Here is a 16,089-nt window from a genome sequence, read left to right on the forward strand (position 1 = left end):
CACTTTCAGGATCTCTCTCTGATTCTTCTCTTCAGTCTCATCTTAACTCTGGGCTGGGTCTGAGGGCATCCTTAAAATGTGAATTAAAATGTTATATATTTTTTTTCCTTTAGTTTTTTCCTGATCATAGTCTAACCTGTTGTATTAATCTTCTAGGCTGGGTTATACTGAGAAAGTTGCAGTTTTGACCATACATGAAGTTTCCCCATTTTTGCTCTTTATTTTTCCATACATCTCTAAACCAATCAGCAAATTCATTTAATATTTGCTGAAAGAAATGACAAGACTCTTTTTGTCTATGATACAAATCAGCATTTTCCTTCTGTGGGATGATCCTCACTGTGGGATGATCCTCAGTAAAAGGCAGGGATAGATACTGCTGGACATTGTTTATTTTGGTGGTCAAGAGCTGCTTGTCACGAGAACCTTTGCTGCTCTGTTTCTCAGCCCTTCCTGCTCTGTTCAAAGAAGAGTTAAGAGATGAGGAGGCCAAGGAGGGTGAAGCAGTGACTCTGCACTGTGAGCTGACCAAACCTGCCCCAGTGGAGTGGAAAAAGGGACACACAGCCCTCAAACCTAGTGAGAAATACAAAATGAGGCAGAAGGATGTCACTGCAGAGCTGGTGATCCACAGTCTGACCCAGAGTGATGCTGGGGACTACACCTGTGTGTGTGGGGAGCAGCAGACCACAGCTTCCTTGGCAGTACATGGTAATGACCAGCTCCATTTGGATGCCATCATTGTTGGGATTATGGTTTGAATTGTTTTTATCAACATCATCATTGTTATCTGTGCACAGTTCCTCTGAGTCTGACCATGTGTGGCATGACCAGGAGGAAGAATTTTGTGATTTAGGGGTAAAACTTTTCCCCAATTCCGTGCATAAAGTGGTTTTAGGACCTAATTCCTGAAGCAGATGTGAGGTCAAGCCTGAAGACACCTCCCCACCTGATGCCTTGAGAAGGCTGGCCTAGAATAGAGTAAATGGAGCTAAAGAATAAATTAGGGATTGATTCAAAGGATCTCCTCCATGGATCCACCTTGGGCAGCACCAGAGCCCAGCCAGGGCTGCACCCAAGATGAACCCAAATGGTCCCAAAATGCACGAGCGCTGCCGGGGTCTCTCCCTGGGCTCAGCTCTGCTCCATGTGCACATTGCAGTTCATTGTCCAATCCCAGCTGCAGCCCCTGCAGTCCCATCCTGCTTGTTTTTCTCTCTGCTGCCCACGGGGTTTGTGCTCTTGGGCTGAGATTTGGATCATTTGTCCTTGGTGCCCAGCTGGAGCAGGAATTGTTTTGTCTCCCTGCTCTGTGCAGAGCTCACCATGCCCTGATGTGAAGCTCAGACCCAGACACTAAAGCAGCACAGAATCTGAAAATAGAAAAGCTAAAAGCTGAAGTATCACACCCATGCCCTCACCTGCAGGCTGTGCTTGCTGCTCCCTTTAACCCTGCTCCCATTGCATCCTCAGTGCTGCCTGCAGGCATCCAGAAGAGCCTGAAGGACGAGGAGGTGACCGAGGGACAAGTGGCCACTCTGAGGTGTGAGCTGACCAAAGCTGCCCCCGTGGAGTGGAGGAAGGGCAGCACTTTGCTCAAAGCCAGTGACAAGTACAAAATGAGGCAGGAGGGCACGGTCAGGAAGCTGCTTATCCAGGATGTGGAATTGAAAGATGCTGGAGAGTACATGTGTGTGTGTGGAGAGCAGGAGACAACAGCGGCCTTGATAGTGCATGGTAAAAATAATATATCTGTATTGTTGTGGATTTCAGCTTGTTGATATTGGTTGTGTGTTCACCTGTGACTGAATTGTTTCTTTAAATCTGTAAACTCTCTGTGAGATTTGCTTGTATCCAGGCTGCTTTTCTCTTTCTGTCTTTTGGTTTGTCCAATGTCCCAGAATGATGAGGAAAACCCCCTGTTTCCACCCTAAATTGTTCTATGCTTCTGTACCACCCCACCCCTCCTGTCACCTGTGTGTCACGTGTCATTTTTAATGTCCTCTGTGCATTTTGTGACCTTCAGCCCTGCCAGCCCTTTTCAAAGAAGACCTGAAGGACCTGCAAGCCACGGAAAGCCAAACAGCCACTCTGCGCTGTGAGCTGAGCAAGGCTGCAGCTGTGGCGTGGAAGAAAGGGAACAAAATACTCAGGGCAAGTGAAAAATACATCATGAGGCAGGAGGGTGCCCTGGCAGAGCTGGAAATCCGTGACCTAGAGCTGCAGGATGCAGGAGATTACACCTGTGTGTGTGGGGAGCAGCAGAGCACAGCCTCTCTGACAGTGAAGGGTAAATGCAGATTATTGTCCATTTTCTGTTCCTCTGAACCACCATGGAGTGTCCAGCTGTTGTTAACTTGTGTCCAGGTCTTGGTCAGGTGTTTGTTTTTTGTCTGGCCTTGCTGAATAGGGAGCTGAGCTCAGGACTGTCTCTCCCTGCAGACACACTGCTGTGTTGTAGGTTTAAGGGAATTGCACCCAGGAAATGTTAGACCAGCTGAGATGTTCTGTCCTGTGAGAAATCCTTTGAATTGTACCTTAAATCTTGTACTTTGGCCTGTCATCTCAGCACTTCTTGTCTCACTGCTGGATTCGGTTTTCCAGATCTTTGTGATGCCCTGTGCAGGTTGACCTAGAACAGAGAATGGACAGAGCTAAAGAATAAAGCAGGGATTGATTCAAAGGATCTCCTCCATGGATCCACCTTGGGCAGCACCAGAGCCCAGCCAGGGCTGCACCCAAGATGAACCCAAATGGTCCCAAAGCTAAAACCTGAGGCAACATTTGTTGTGATAACCTCAACACCCTGATTTGGCCAGATTTGAACTTCAGCTGAGAATTCACAATGCTGAACACTTAGTTTAAATACACTTTCTACTGGCTTTCCATCTCCAGCCCTGCCAGTGCTTTTCAAGGAGGAGCTGAAGGATGAAGAAGACCAAGAAGGAGCATCAGTGACTCTGAGATGTGAATTAACCAAAGGAGCTCCTGTGCAGTGGAAAACAGGGCCAAAAGTGCTCAAAGCAAGTGACAAATATCAAATGAGACAGTCTGGCACCACTGCAGAGCTGGTCATTTGTGACCTAGAAGTAAAAGATGCTGGAGAGTACACCTGTGTGTGTGGTGACCAGAAGACAACAGCAACCTTAACAGTTCATGGTAAAAAAGAACATACTATAATTGATAAATATCTCTTGAGATAGACATAATTCTGAAATGTTGTAGTTTCTTCCCTGGGTCAGTAGTTTGTTTTTATCACTTATTGTTCCTTCATTCTATTTATTTATAACTCATTTCTTCCCAAGAAAGAGTCGCTCATGGTGAATTGTTTGGTCATTATTAATCTGTCCTTTAAAAGGAGAAAATGAGGAGTTTCGTTCTGTGCAAGTCTCCTCTTCCTGGATATTTGCTTTTCCAGCTCCAGCCCCGTAGGTCATTTCAGTCCTCCAAAACACCCAGCTTTGGGCTGTGAGGTGCCTCTTCCCCAGGAACTGGAAAAAGAGAAGTGAGGGTTGGGGCAGCAGAAAGAAGAGGGAATTCTGTCCATGGATTTTTTTTTGAAGTTTTCAGATTCTTTAAAGAAGTCAGACATGCAGAGTGAGATAAGTGTTGTCATTCCAGAGCTTAATTCCTATAGGTTGCTTTGTCTTTGAGTTATGATTTCTAAATTGAGGAGTTACAAGAATCTAAAAATCTTATTAGATGTAATGGCCCTTCAAACTTCAATTTAAAACTAGGAGTAGTTTTATTTGGATATCTGTCTGTCTGTTTTTATTAAACTGTCACAGCCCCATCTACATGATGGAGATATCATATCCCCATCATGTAGATGGGGCTGTGGTAGTTTAATACAAACAAACCAGAAACTAACAACAGCAGCCTCCAAAAAATGACATTTGTGTGGGTAAAATAGTTCTGTATCCAGCAGTTATTTGTGAGTGCTGTTAATCTGAGGTCTAGGTCTTTCTGTTTTGTTGTTTCACAGTAAATAACGAGAAAAAGCCAGGGAACTGATCCCTCAGGGTGACTGAAACCACATTACTCTCAAAGAAAGACATTTCCAGAGTTTCTGGACATGGTTATGGCTTTGAATATCTATAATAGGCAAAAAAAAAAAAAAAGGCAAAAGAGAAAATAATCTCAAAATAGAAACAAGGGTTTTAATTCTGGTTTTCTGCTGTCCCTTTGTCCGTGTTGCATCCTCCAGCTCTGCCACCACTCTTTAAGGAGGAGCTGAGGGACCAGGAAGCAGAAGAAGGTGGAGAAGTGTCCCTGCTCTGTCAGCTCTCCAAGGCTGCTCCGGTGGAGTGGCGGAAGGACCAGAGGATCCTCAAACCAAGTGGGAAATACAAAATGAGGCAGGAAGGGCTCAAGGCAGAGCTGGTGATCCATGAAATAGCTGAGGAGGATGCAGGAGACTACACCTGTGTGTGTGGAGAGCACCAGACCACAGCTGTCTTGACAGTACAGGGTAAAGCCATCCCTGACCTCCTCTCTCCTGGCTGGAAACCTCTGTCCTCTGCTCTAAGCTCTTCAATTTTCCACATCTGTCTCTTCATCCTTATTAACTGAGCTTCCATTCAGTTGAAAATGTTCCCTGCCCCTCCTCACCTGCAGGCTGTGGAAATTGGAAAATACCTGTCTGCATTTCTCTGTGCCATCCTTTTGCCTTTTCCTTTCCTTAAACACAAGCCTGCTCTCCTTTCTTCCTTCCCTTCTGCCATTTCTTTTCTACCATGTAACCCCACTGTTCTTTGGTCTTTCCTTTCCTGCATTCATTCTCTAAACCACAAATCTGTTTATTCTTTGCTATTCCTTTCTGGAATTCTCAATACCAACCATTTTAATACAGGGAATATAGAGTATTCAGAATAAGGCTCTGTTAGTTATAATTTCCTCTGCACTAAGTTATGTCCATTTTGGGTTTTGTGCCCATAATCTCTGTCCTGATGCCCAAAGATAGATTTCCATTAGGAGACTGATTTTTCTAAGGAAAGACTAAGTTCTTTCTGTAACCTCCTTCTGGTCTTCCTTTGTTAGAAGAACAATTTGCTGGACAAACGAGGCTGGTGTTTCAGCTTAACACTGCTGGAATGGGAAATTACCAAATCAGGGCTAAGCCTGTTTTCTAGCCTGGATATTTTAACTAAGTTTCGAATACTGGACACTAATTTTGACACCTGAGAGATCCAACCTTGTTAAACAGATGAGATATCCCATTATTCCACCTAGTAATAGAGGGATATATGTGAAGGTCACCACATTTATTTAAAGGCTGAAAGTTGCAATGGATACAAGAATTACATTAAATGGGAAAAACGTGTTCTGAGACAAGAACCCAGGCTGGAATTCAGCAGCTGGAAATTTCCTTTGGGGTCAAGAAGAATCTGTGAGTCCCAGCTGTGCCTCCTCAAGGATATCTCAAGGAAGAAGGAGTGAGGATGAGTAAGGAGCCATGTCAAGTCAGAGCACAGCAGGGCAGCGCTGAGTAGGAAAAGAGTGCAAAGCCATGAAGCTTGTGGAAGACACAAATACATGTGAATTGAGGAGCTCAGAGCTGGTGTTCTGCTTTTTTCTGAGGAGGAACCTGGTAGAAAGCAGGTGTAAATCTGTTGAGAACTGTGCAGCTTTGCTGTAGGAAGCCAGGGTAAATCCGAAATGATCAGGATGTCTGTTCCCACCAAGATATTTTCATTTCTCTTTCCTCTCTTTGTGGCTGATGCTTGCCCATCCTTGACAACTTTCCTCTGTCACAACCTTCACACTTTTCCCCTGTCACTTCCTCACCCCTCCCTGGACACACCCTCAGTTTGTAACACATTTTACCTGCATCCTTCAGCTGTGCCTCCGTTTTTCCAAGAAGAAATGACCAGCCAGGAAGGGGTAGAAGGTGGAACAGCCACTTTTCACTGCGAGCTGAGCAAGGCCCCTGCCCGTGTGCAGTGGAGGAAGGGCCAGCACATCCTCACCTCGGGCACCAAGTACAGCATGAGGCAGGAGGGACGTGCTGTGGAGCTGCTGGTCCATGGCCTGGACCTGAGTGACAGTGGGGACTATTCCTGTGTGTGTGGAGACCAGACCAGCACAGCTGCCTTAACAGTTCATGGTAATGTAATCCCTGGGGTGATCGTCCTCCAAACCAGCCCAAACCTCTGTGGGCTGTGCCTGTCCCTTTGTTTGCTTGGCTTTTGGTTCCTTTGGACTCTCTGTGCTTCCTCTTTTGTGGAATTGGGAAAAATGTTCCCTGATGGTGTTTGTCCCCCTTAGCTCTGCTGGTTCATCTCACTTTCCATGCCCTGATCCAGTGTCCAGGGAAGCTGGGGAATTTTTCCATCGTGTTCCACTGACCTGGACCAGGGCTTGGTGCTGCCCCATGAAACCTCTACCCCAGGACCTCACCAAGCTGCCTTTTTAGGAACATTCACCCTCTCTGTGGTAACTCTTTTACTCCTCAGTGCTGCCTCCAGAATTCAAGAGAGAGCTGAAGGACCTGGAAGCCGTGGAAAATGGCACAGCTGCTCTGCAGTGTGAGCTGACAAAACCTGCTGAGGTGGAGTGGAAGAAAGGGCAGGAGGTGCTCAAAAAGAGCAGAAAACATGAAATTAGTCAGGACGGTGCTGTTGCAAAGCTGATTATCCATGAGCTGGAGGAGGAGGATGCTGGAGTTTACACCTGTGTGTGTGGAGATCAGCAGACAACTGCCACACTGACAGTCAATGGTAAAAAGCTAAAATGGAAAAGGCTGTAATATTTTCTGAAAATCAAAATAGCCACTGTGGTTTAGCCTTGCTTAAGGAAAAGATTGTAAATCATGAGGTGTGCAGAATAGCCTGGTCTATGCAGCTCATGGAGTGGCCAGGCAGAAAATGGGAATTGCAATGCAGAACTAAGTGCATTTTTTTCTGTATTTTGCTGTCAGAATAATCAAAATCTCTCCTTCAAGTGCCTGCCTTAAGAGGGCATCTGAACCCTTAAAATTCCCTGCCTTAAGAGGGAGATGAACTCTTGCAAGTCTCTGTATTAGGAGGGAATCTGAACTCTGAAAATTCCCTGCTGATCTTCAGAACACTTCTTCAGTGATCAGGGCAGCACACTGGCTGCTTTTACAGCAGGAAAACTCTTGTTCCATTTTTAGATCATAGGTTAGATTCTATATATTTAATGGCAAGCATGACTTGAAATCCATTTCTTATTGCTCTGCAGATATTTCTATTACTTCTCTGGGGAAATATCTTCATAGTTTGATTTCAGAACATTGAGGTTTAGAGACGTCTGGGAAACAAAAACCAAACCCCTTTTGGTGCTTTCATTTTCCCTCTACTTCCTTTTTCCCAAGCCCCACCTGCAGCAGGTCCAAGTCACATTTCTATTTTGTAGCCCTACCAGCCCTTTTCAAACAAGAGCTGCAGGACGCCGAGGCAGAAGAAAGCGGCACAGTGACCCTGAGGTGTGAGCTCACCAAACCCAAGGCTCCAGTGGAGTGGAGGAGAGGGGATGTCACTCTCTACCCTGGTCTGAAATACGAGATGAGGCAGCAGGGCTGTGCTGCTGAATTGGTCATTTATGACCTGGAAGTGGAGGATTCAGGAATTTACACCTGCGACTCCGGACACCAGCGGACCACGGCTGTGCTGGCCGTGCATGGTAGGGGCAGTGGTGACCCTTGGCTCAGGAGGAGTGGAGTGAAAGGAGCTTTTCCTGGTGCTCTCTGCAGCCATTGATTTGTTTTGTTGCTGGTCCACGCCAGAATAAATGTTCTCTGTGGGCATGGCACACAGCAAAGTAGAAAGGTTCTTCTCGTGGTATCTGGTGTGATTAATGGCAGTTAAAGCAGTTGAATAGTTTGGGTTGGAAGGGACCTTAAAGATCATCCATTTCCATCCCTCTGCCAGGGCAGGGACACCTTCCACTAGACCAGGTTTTTCAGAGGCCCAACCAACCTGACTTTGAAGGTTGTCATGATGTAAAAATACACTGAACCCTCCTGCCTTGAGTGCAAGGTGTGGCTGGTTATGAAAATGGAATAAGGGATGCCTAACTGGATGTAATGCCTGCCTGGGATAGTAAAATATGCACCAATTAGGGGATAAGGGATTTCTAGGATATATGAATGTGCTGTGTTGTTACTGGAGGTTTTGAACTTCAGGTGCAAATGCTGTCTGCAGACATCTTGAATCCACACCTGTGTTCCTTCACTCCTTGTACCATCCTTAACAGAAATCTGAATTTCCCCTCCCACTTATCTCTTCACTGTGATCTCTTACCAAGTGATCAATACTAACTTGATCTTTTATACATTGATAGAAGCCTTATTTGGGGCAGAAATTCTCTGTTTAATATTGCAAACTCACAGACCTCTGTTAAGGGATAGGGATCTGTGTAAGAGGGGCCATTCCCAGTGATCTTTGCCTAAAGCATCCATAGATGGCATGGAAACTCTTCCAGAGGAAAGCCTGACTCCTTCAGACCCCAAACCAGGCCATTCTGTTGACCACTGAGACCAGATCTTTCCTAACTTTGCCTGTCCTCACCTCTTGGTTCCTTTAGTGGTTCAAGAAAGGCTCTGCCAAGACAGAGAGTTGCATAATCCCCAGGATTATGGAATCATTAGAATAAACCATACCTGAAGGTTGATGGTAGGACTGGATCCTTCTTGCACTAAAACACTCTTGAAATGTTTTCCTCTCCAATTTTCCAGCACTTCCCATCACGTTTAAGCAACCTTTACAAAATAAGGAGTTTGAGGAAGGAAGCACAGCCATGTTCTGCTGCGAGCTGTCGAAAGCCAGTGCTGCAGTGGAATGGAGGAAAGGAGGCGTGGGGCTGCAGCCCTGCCAGAAATATGAAATGAGGCAGAGGGGATGCCTGGTAGAGCTCTTGATACACAACCTCAGATTAGAAGACACAGGAGAGTACAGCTGTGACACGGGGGATCAGGAAACCAGGGCAGCTCTGAATGTGAAAGGTACGTGGTGTGAGCTGCCTCCTCAAGGAATAGGTTCCTCCCACAGGCAAAACAAGCACTTCAATAGGAATATTTTTAAGTGCATTATTCTTATTCTCTATAAATATTTTCCTTTTCATATAATATATTAGGATTTTTTTATTTTTAATAAAAATGGAAGGGGATGATGCTTTGTTCTTCCAGTGCGGTGTTTGAGTTTTGGGCTCTAACAGGAAATACTTTCAAGCTTTGTGCCTGAGAAGAAATTAAAGAAAAAGCAATAATTTAATATAGCATCTGGACATTTTGCAGGACATGTTGTTTGAATATTTAAAAAGAATATTTTCTTTCAAATACTCTTAAGAAGACATCAACAACATCCTTGACGTCTCAAGGCTGTCCATGGATTTTCAAAGTTCTTTGCTCCTGAGATCATTGTTAGATCAACTCAGGGATAAAATCCTTCAATGAATTCACCACTGGAAAGGATTTGAGTGAAGGAACAAAGGAAACAAATGTTTTGGGTGCAGATGGCTTCTTCTGATGCAGCAAGATCTCCTAGTTGTGCCAGGAAAATTAGAAAAACACGGATCCTACCTAGGAATATCACAGTGAAAAGCAGTGTATCTTGTTCTCCAAGAGTCAGCCTGTGTTAACCAGGCTTCACTAAAAGATCCTGTTGATCCTTTTCTTTTCTCTTTTAGCTCTGCCAGTTCTTTTCCAAAAGCAGCTCAAAGATGAGGAGGCAGAAGAAGGAGCTGCAGTGAAATTCCAGTGTGAGCTGACAAAGGATAACGTGGCCGTGGAGTGGAGGAAAGGCACCATGGAGCTCTTCCCGTGTGCCAAATATCAAATTAAATTAACTGGGCGCAGAGCTGAGCTTGTGATCCATAATGTAGAGCCAGAGGATGCCTCTGATTACACTTGTGACACAGGAGACCAGCAGAGCACTGCAGTCCTCAGAGTGAATGGTTAGCATTGCACCCATGGGCTGGAGGAGAGGAGGCATTGTTGGAACTGTGTAAAAGGTGTTCTTTAATCCAAAAGTTAAGATAACGAGGAAAAGAGCTGCCCAGTCATAAAGCAGAGTACAGAGAAGTGGATCTGGTGGGACAGGGTTCCTGTCTGAGCCTCTAAAACACAGAGTGCAGTGCACTGACCCCTTCCTCTGATAAGATAAAAGCAAGGAATTCTGCCTCATGGGGATTTTGAAATACTAACAAAACTTCTTTTGGCACTTTGCAATTTTGCTGGTTCACTTGAATCAATAGCAAAATCACACATCATTTAAAAAAGGCATTTTGAGGTTGCTATTTTTAATCTACCTTTGAAGATGCTGAGAATGCTGGGTTTAACCTAACCAGGAATAATATCTGTGATTGATCAGAATCACACAAGGGGTCACAGATCCAACCTCCCTGCTCAAACAGGGCCATCCCAGCACCATCTAGGAAATGTGTTTGTCTCAAAGTTGGGTGGAATTTGTGGCTTTGATCTAAGGCATAACCTTTCAAACAGTATATTTTTGCTGACTCTGACTCAAAAAGCAGCCACAGGGTCAACTACAGGGGAAAGAGCCCAGTGATTGCTTTACCTGTCTCACAGCGGTGTTTTTACTGGGAACACAGGCACTGAGATTCCTGTTTTCTCCAACTGCTCACACACCCCCCATGGATATCCCCTTCTTGCTTCCATCAGTGGCAAGCTGTTGTCTGAGCTGTTCCATGATCTACTCGAATAAATGTCCATTTGTGCATCATCTGGAAGAGCTCACTGATGATGATCTGGGTCTTAAAAAAGGAGCTGAGAAATCAGAAATTATTTTAAATCTTACGTTATTTAGCTGCTGAAAATGAGGAGTATTTCTGTGAAAGTCAAAAGATTTATACTGGTTTAAACACAAAGTGCCAGGTTTTGCTTAGTCATAACTTTTGTGCGTTGGAGTTTCTAATATGCTGAGGAGATGCATAAATGGTGTGATGTGGATGCCCTGGACTTTACATGTTATAAAAATATTTGGGGAACTTTCTGATTCTCTGGATATACACAATATAGGTCTGTTTATAGGCAAAAAATGGGTTTATTATCATATTACCACAAATGCAAAATTGTACTGCAGCACCAGAGCCTGGGTGCCTTGTGCTGACTTGTGCAGACCTGGCATTCAAGCAGAGAGATGATGTATTATTTATTTCTCATTTTACAGCCATCAAACCCCAGCTGAAGCAGCAGCTGAGGAACGAGGAGGTGGAAGTGGGAGGAACAGCCAGGCTGCGCTGCGAGGTTTCCGTCAGCAAAGCAGAAGTGGAGTGGAGGAAGGATGGAGTCCTGCTGCACTCCAGCTCCAAGTATGAAATGTGGCAGGATGGGACCCTCCGGGAGCTCCGTGTTCACCACCTGCAGCCTGGGGATGCTGGGGAATATTCCTGCAAGGCTGGAGACCAGACGAGCTCTGCCAAGCTCACCGTGAAAGGCAAGACCTGTTTATTGGAATGAGGAGATTTCTAAGATTTCACAATGTGGTTGAGTTATTTACACACACACAATGAGTTATTGTGTATTGTATTTGCAGGGAAGCCCCGTGGCAGGCAGGAATGATGAATCTGACTCCATGTTCTCAGAAGGCTAATTTATTACTTTATAATAATATACTATTTTTAAGAATACCTCAAGGATACTTACTGAATGCTAAAAAGATAATAATGAAAACTTGTGACTCTTTCCAGTCTTAACACAGCTTGGCCCTGATTGGCTAAAGAGTCAAAACAACTCACACCAGAATCCAATCAGACAATCACCTTTAGGTAAATAATCTCCAAACACATTCCACATGAGCAAAACGCAGGAGAAGCAAATGAGATAAGAATTGTTTTCCTTTTCTCTGAGGTTTCTCAGCTTCCCAGGAGAAAAATTCTGGGCGAAGGAATTTTTTCAGAGAATGTGAATGTCACAATTGTGATCAACACGGAGCACAGGAAGGGTATAATTCAAAAAATCTTATGGTCAGTGGATGCACCAAAGCAGATTGACTTGGTGGACAGGAGAGGATAAGCCAGCTGTAATCTGTGACTCATGGCTTGGAATATTTTCTTGACATCATGTGCATGGGACTGAACAGATGGTCCAGCCCCAGCTTCCAGTCACATGGCAGCTGCATCTGGCCTTAATATCACTGCAGAGCTTAGGCTGGACCACTGGTGTGGAACAAACACCCCCAGCATCTCCATGGGCTACTCCACGTCGTAGATCCCCTGCACATCACACCCAGCTGCACCATTCCTCGTGCAGACGGTGACCTCACTTGTAAGAATATCCACTGTGCTTGCTCAGAGGGAGACTGGGCTGATTTTTGAATGGTTTGACTCGATTTTATAGGTCTTTTCCAACCTTAGTGATTTTATGATTCCTTTGGTATTCCCCAGTGGGTTTGGGGTATTTTCAGCTTCTGCCTGCTGGGGGTTGTCGGTCTGATCCTTGCACAGGTGTCCTAGAAGCAGGATCCAGGCAAACTGCAGTGCAGAAGCCCTGTGCTCACACTAACTCAGCGAGTCCTGCTGGGAGGACAAAGCCAGCCAGGGCCTCAGCCAGTTTGGAGCATCAGCGTGGAGTAAATGCAAATCTGTAGAAATACAACAGAGACAGTCAGGCTTTAATGTTATCCTGTGTAAATGGATATATATATCTAAGTGTAAGTGGAACAAATTTCAAAATCCTGATTTTGGCACCAGCATTCGTGCCTTGTTCACCCAATCAAGCATAATTTAAAAAAAAAAAACAATATGCAGTGTGTCTCTCAGCAAGGACAACTGGTAAAGCTACTACAGATGACAAAAGTCATTTGTCCTGCTGCCAAGTACATTGAAAGCAGAGTTTGAAATGGGGTTTGAGAGGCTGTGCTGCCTCCACCCTTGAAGGACAGGGAAGGTATAGGTTGAATATTAAGAAAAAAATTTTCACCAAAAGAATAATAAAGCACTGGAATGCTCTTCCCAGGGAGATGGTGGAATCACCATCTCTGGATGTGTTTAAAAAAGACTGGACATGGCACTTGGTGCTGTGGTCTAGTTGAGGTGTTAGGGCATAGGTTGGGCTCGATGATCTTAGAGGTCTCTTCCAACCTCATTATTCTGTGATTCTGTGAAAAGGTGCTGAGCAACCTGGGCCTGCTTTGAGCAGGTGACTCCCAGATCATAGGTTCATTATTTGATCCATGTTTTCCCTTCCATTTCCCATTTTGCCTCCTTGCAGAGCCCGATGTGACCATCGTGAGCGGCCTCAAGGACACGGTGGTGGCCGAAGGGGACGATGTCACCTTCCAGTGCCAGGTTTCCCATGAGAACGCCAGGGACGTGGAGTGGAAGCTGCAGGACGTGGCTCTGCAGAACAATGAGATGAACGAGATCTCGGTGGAAAGGGGCAAGATCCACACCCTGACCCTGAGGAAGGTGACAGAGCAGGACATTGGCACCGTCACCTTCCGGGTGGGACCCCACACGTCGACAGCAGAGCTCACGGTGAAAGGTGAGGGCTCCCTGTGGAACTGGGGGTGCTTTGCTTATGCTGGCAGAAAAATTCCAGGCCAAAATTCACCCCCTGTGTCTTGGGGGTGCTTGTGCTTCAAAGCGTCTGTGGCTGCAACCACCAGGGATGAACAGGGGACATTTCGTCATTTTCCTGAAGCTCACTGATTCCTGGAGAAATTCCTAGCTTGGCTTCACTACTTGGATGGATAGACCTGGAATTTTCACTGTTTCAATCACCCCATTTAGAATTCTAGAATAATTTGTGTTTGGAGGGACTTTTAAAAGCCATCTGGTCCAATCCCTCCACATCTTCAACCAGATCAGGTTGCTCGGATTCCTTCCTTCCTTCCTTCCTTCCTTCCTTCCTTCCTTCCTTCCTTCCTTCCTTCCTTCCTTCCTTCCTTCCTTCCTTCCTTCCTTCCTTCCTTCCTTCCTTCCTTCCTTCCTTCCTTCCTTCCTTCCTTCCTTCCTTCCTTCCTTCCTTCCTTCCTTCCTTCCTTCCTTCCTTCCTTCCTTCCTTCCTTCCTTCCTTCCTTCCTTCCTTCCTTCCTTCCTTCCTTCCTTCCTTCCTTCCTTCCTTCCTTCCTTCCTTCCTTCCTTCCTTCCTTCCTTCCTTCCTTCCTTCCTTCCTTCCTTCCTTCCTTCCTTCCTTCCTTCCTTCCTTCCTTCCTTCCTTCCTTCCTTCCTTCCTTCCTTCCTTCCTTCCTTCCTTCCTTCCTTCCTTCCTTCCTTCCTTCCTTCCTTCCTTCCTTCCTTCCTTCCTTCCTTCCTCCCTCCCTTCCTCCCTTCCTTCCTCCCTTCCCTCCCTCCCTCCAAATCCTTCTCCTTCCCTCTTAGAAGCTTCTTTTAGCCCCTCAGTAAATAACAGAGAAGTCAGAGGATTTGTTTAATACTCAGCCATTCAGCTGTAGCTTTAACACTGCAGGAAACAAGACAAAGGGGCCTGTAAAACAAAGCAAACAATGCAAAGCAAACAAATCTTTTGCTTTGTTTGTAATTTCAGTGCCACCTCCAGTTTTAAGGAGAAACTGCAGAGCAGGGAAGTGCAGGAGGAGGACACAGCTGTCCTCTGCTGCCAGCTCTCCCAGCCCAGTGCTGAGGTGAACTGGGAAAAGTGCCCTCAGGTGACCTCCCAAGCTCCAAGTATGAAATCAGCCATGAGGACTGATAAATCAGTCCATACTTTAAATATTTATCACTTAAAACCAGAAGGCTCTGGCAAATACACATGTGATAACAGAAATGAACAAACAACAGCCACTTTGACTGTTAAAGGTGACTTGTGTTAGTTTTTTTTTTTTTTAAGATAAGAAACTTGCTCCACTCCCTTAGTTAGGCTCTGCCAAGAGGATTTTTTCTACAGTCCTTGATTTCAGATGTGCTGTGCTGCCAAAAGCAGCTGAGTGCTTTTGCTTTTGGAAGACCTGTTGTGTCTTAAGGAAAGAAAATGCAGGGACCCAAGTGTGGGAATTACTTCCACACTTTGAGACCCTGTGGCCTCTCTCTGGTCACTCAGACAACCAGGGCTGGAACTAAAATTAAGATAGGAATATTTTTGATGCTTAATCATCCTTTGAGCTGTAGTTCTGCCTGGAAAAATGGTGATCCAGGTGAATTTGTTCAAGCTTGGACACAACTCCGGCTAATGAGCAAGGCACCTAAATGCTTCTAGTGCCAAAGATCTTTAAAATAGATGTATTGTGACATATATCTGGTTTTTTTTAAATCTGATCTGATACAAGTACAATATCAAGGTGACTTTTTCTGAGACACACGATCAGGAAAAACAAAGATGAGCCAGGATATTGTTAGAACCCACCTTTTGAAATACCCCTGGGGGTTCTCCCATGAAGGGCATGCACCTGCCTGCAGTCACACTGACTCCACAACTCAAGGATACCAGAATATTGGTGCTGTAAGCAGGTCCTCTGATGGCCAATTTGTGTCTCTGTGTGTGGTGTCAGCCACTCCAGCACTCCTTGAAAAAAATTCCAGACCCAGGAAGCTGAGGAAGCCTGTGCAGTCACACTATAAACATCAATTCAGCCAACTGGCTGAAAAAGAAAAAAAACAACAACAAAATATATATATATATACATACGTGTGTGTGTATATACATATATATGTCTATCAATACTAGTAAGTGTGGAGCCACCATGTTTCTTCCAGGGAACTGGACTTGAGGAGCTAGACTTCTACATGTGGCACTTCATAAATCCACCCATCAAAACTCTACGTTGACCCACCAGTGAAGACCCATTTGCACAGAGACTGCCAGGGTTTCTTTCTCTGCTGGTCCAGTTTTCAAATAAGGAATATTACAGAAAGATGTTTCTCCATGCTCTCTCCCAAATACACAAGAACTTGGATACCAGGAGTAGGCTTTTGAGGTCTGGTTTTGGTACTCATTTGGAGGTACACGCACTGAGATGCTCAAAACTCTGTATCCATGACAATTCCTGTGCAAGAAGGAGCACAATCCTTAAGGTGCTCTGTGTATGAGCACTGTATGCAGTGTCCAGTGATTCTTCAGGAATGCAGAGCTCCTGGAAATCCAGCACTGTAGGACAATTCCCTTTTCCTGACCCAGAGCTGGGGCAACTGAGAGGTGTTTTAAACACT

The 16,089-nt window shown here is 45.1% G+C and overlaps 1 protein-coding gene across 1 annotated transcript in view; it reads left to right on the plus strand.

Moving 5' to 3' along the window:
• The window catches only part of OBSCN (obscurin, cytoskeletal calmodulin and titin-interacting RhoGEF), a 198,831-nt gene that overhangs the window by 98,212 nt on the left and 84,530 nt on the right, over window positions 1-16,089 (plus strand). Inside the window, exons 44-55 of the mRNA XM_064416433.1 lie at window positions 448-711; window positions 1,474-1,737; window positions 2,027-2,290; window positions 2,896-3,159; window positions 4,208-4,471; window positions 5,840-6,106; window positions 6,456-6,719; window positions 7,378-7,644; window positions 8,699-8,965; window positions 9,649-9,915; window positions 11,151-11,417; window positions 13,193-13,465. Coding sequence (XP_064272503.1) covers window positions 448-711; window positions 1,474-1,737; window positions 2,027-2,290; window positions 2,896-3,159; window positions 4,208-4,471; window positions 5,840-6,106; window positions 6,456-6,719; window positions 7,378-7,644; window positions 8,699-8,965; window positions 9,649-9,915; window positions 11,151-11,417; window positions 13,193-13,465 — 3,192 coding nt within the window. The remainder of the gene's footprint in view (window positions 1-447; window positions 712-1,473; window positions 1,738-2,026; window positions 2,291-2,895; window positions 3,160-4,207; window positions 4,472-5,839; window positions 6,107-6,455; window positions 6,720-7,377; window positions 7,645-8,698; window positions 8,966-9,648; window positions 9,916-11,150; window positions 11,418-13,192; window positions 13,466-16,089) is intronic.

Source organism: Passer domesticus, chromosome 1 (assembly GCF_036417665.1).
Source record: "Passer domesticus isolate bPasDom1 chromosome 1, bPasDom1.hap1, whole genome shotgun sequence".
NCBI classification, from domain to species: domain Eukaryota; kingdom Metazoa; phylum Chordata; class Aves; order Passeriformes; family Passeridae; genus Passer; species Passer domesticus.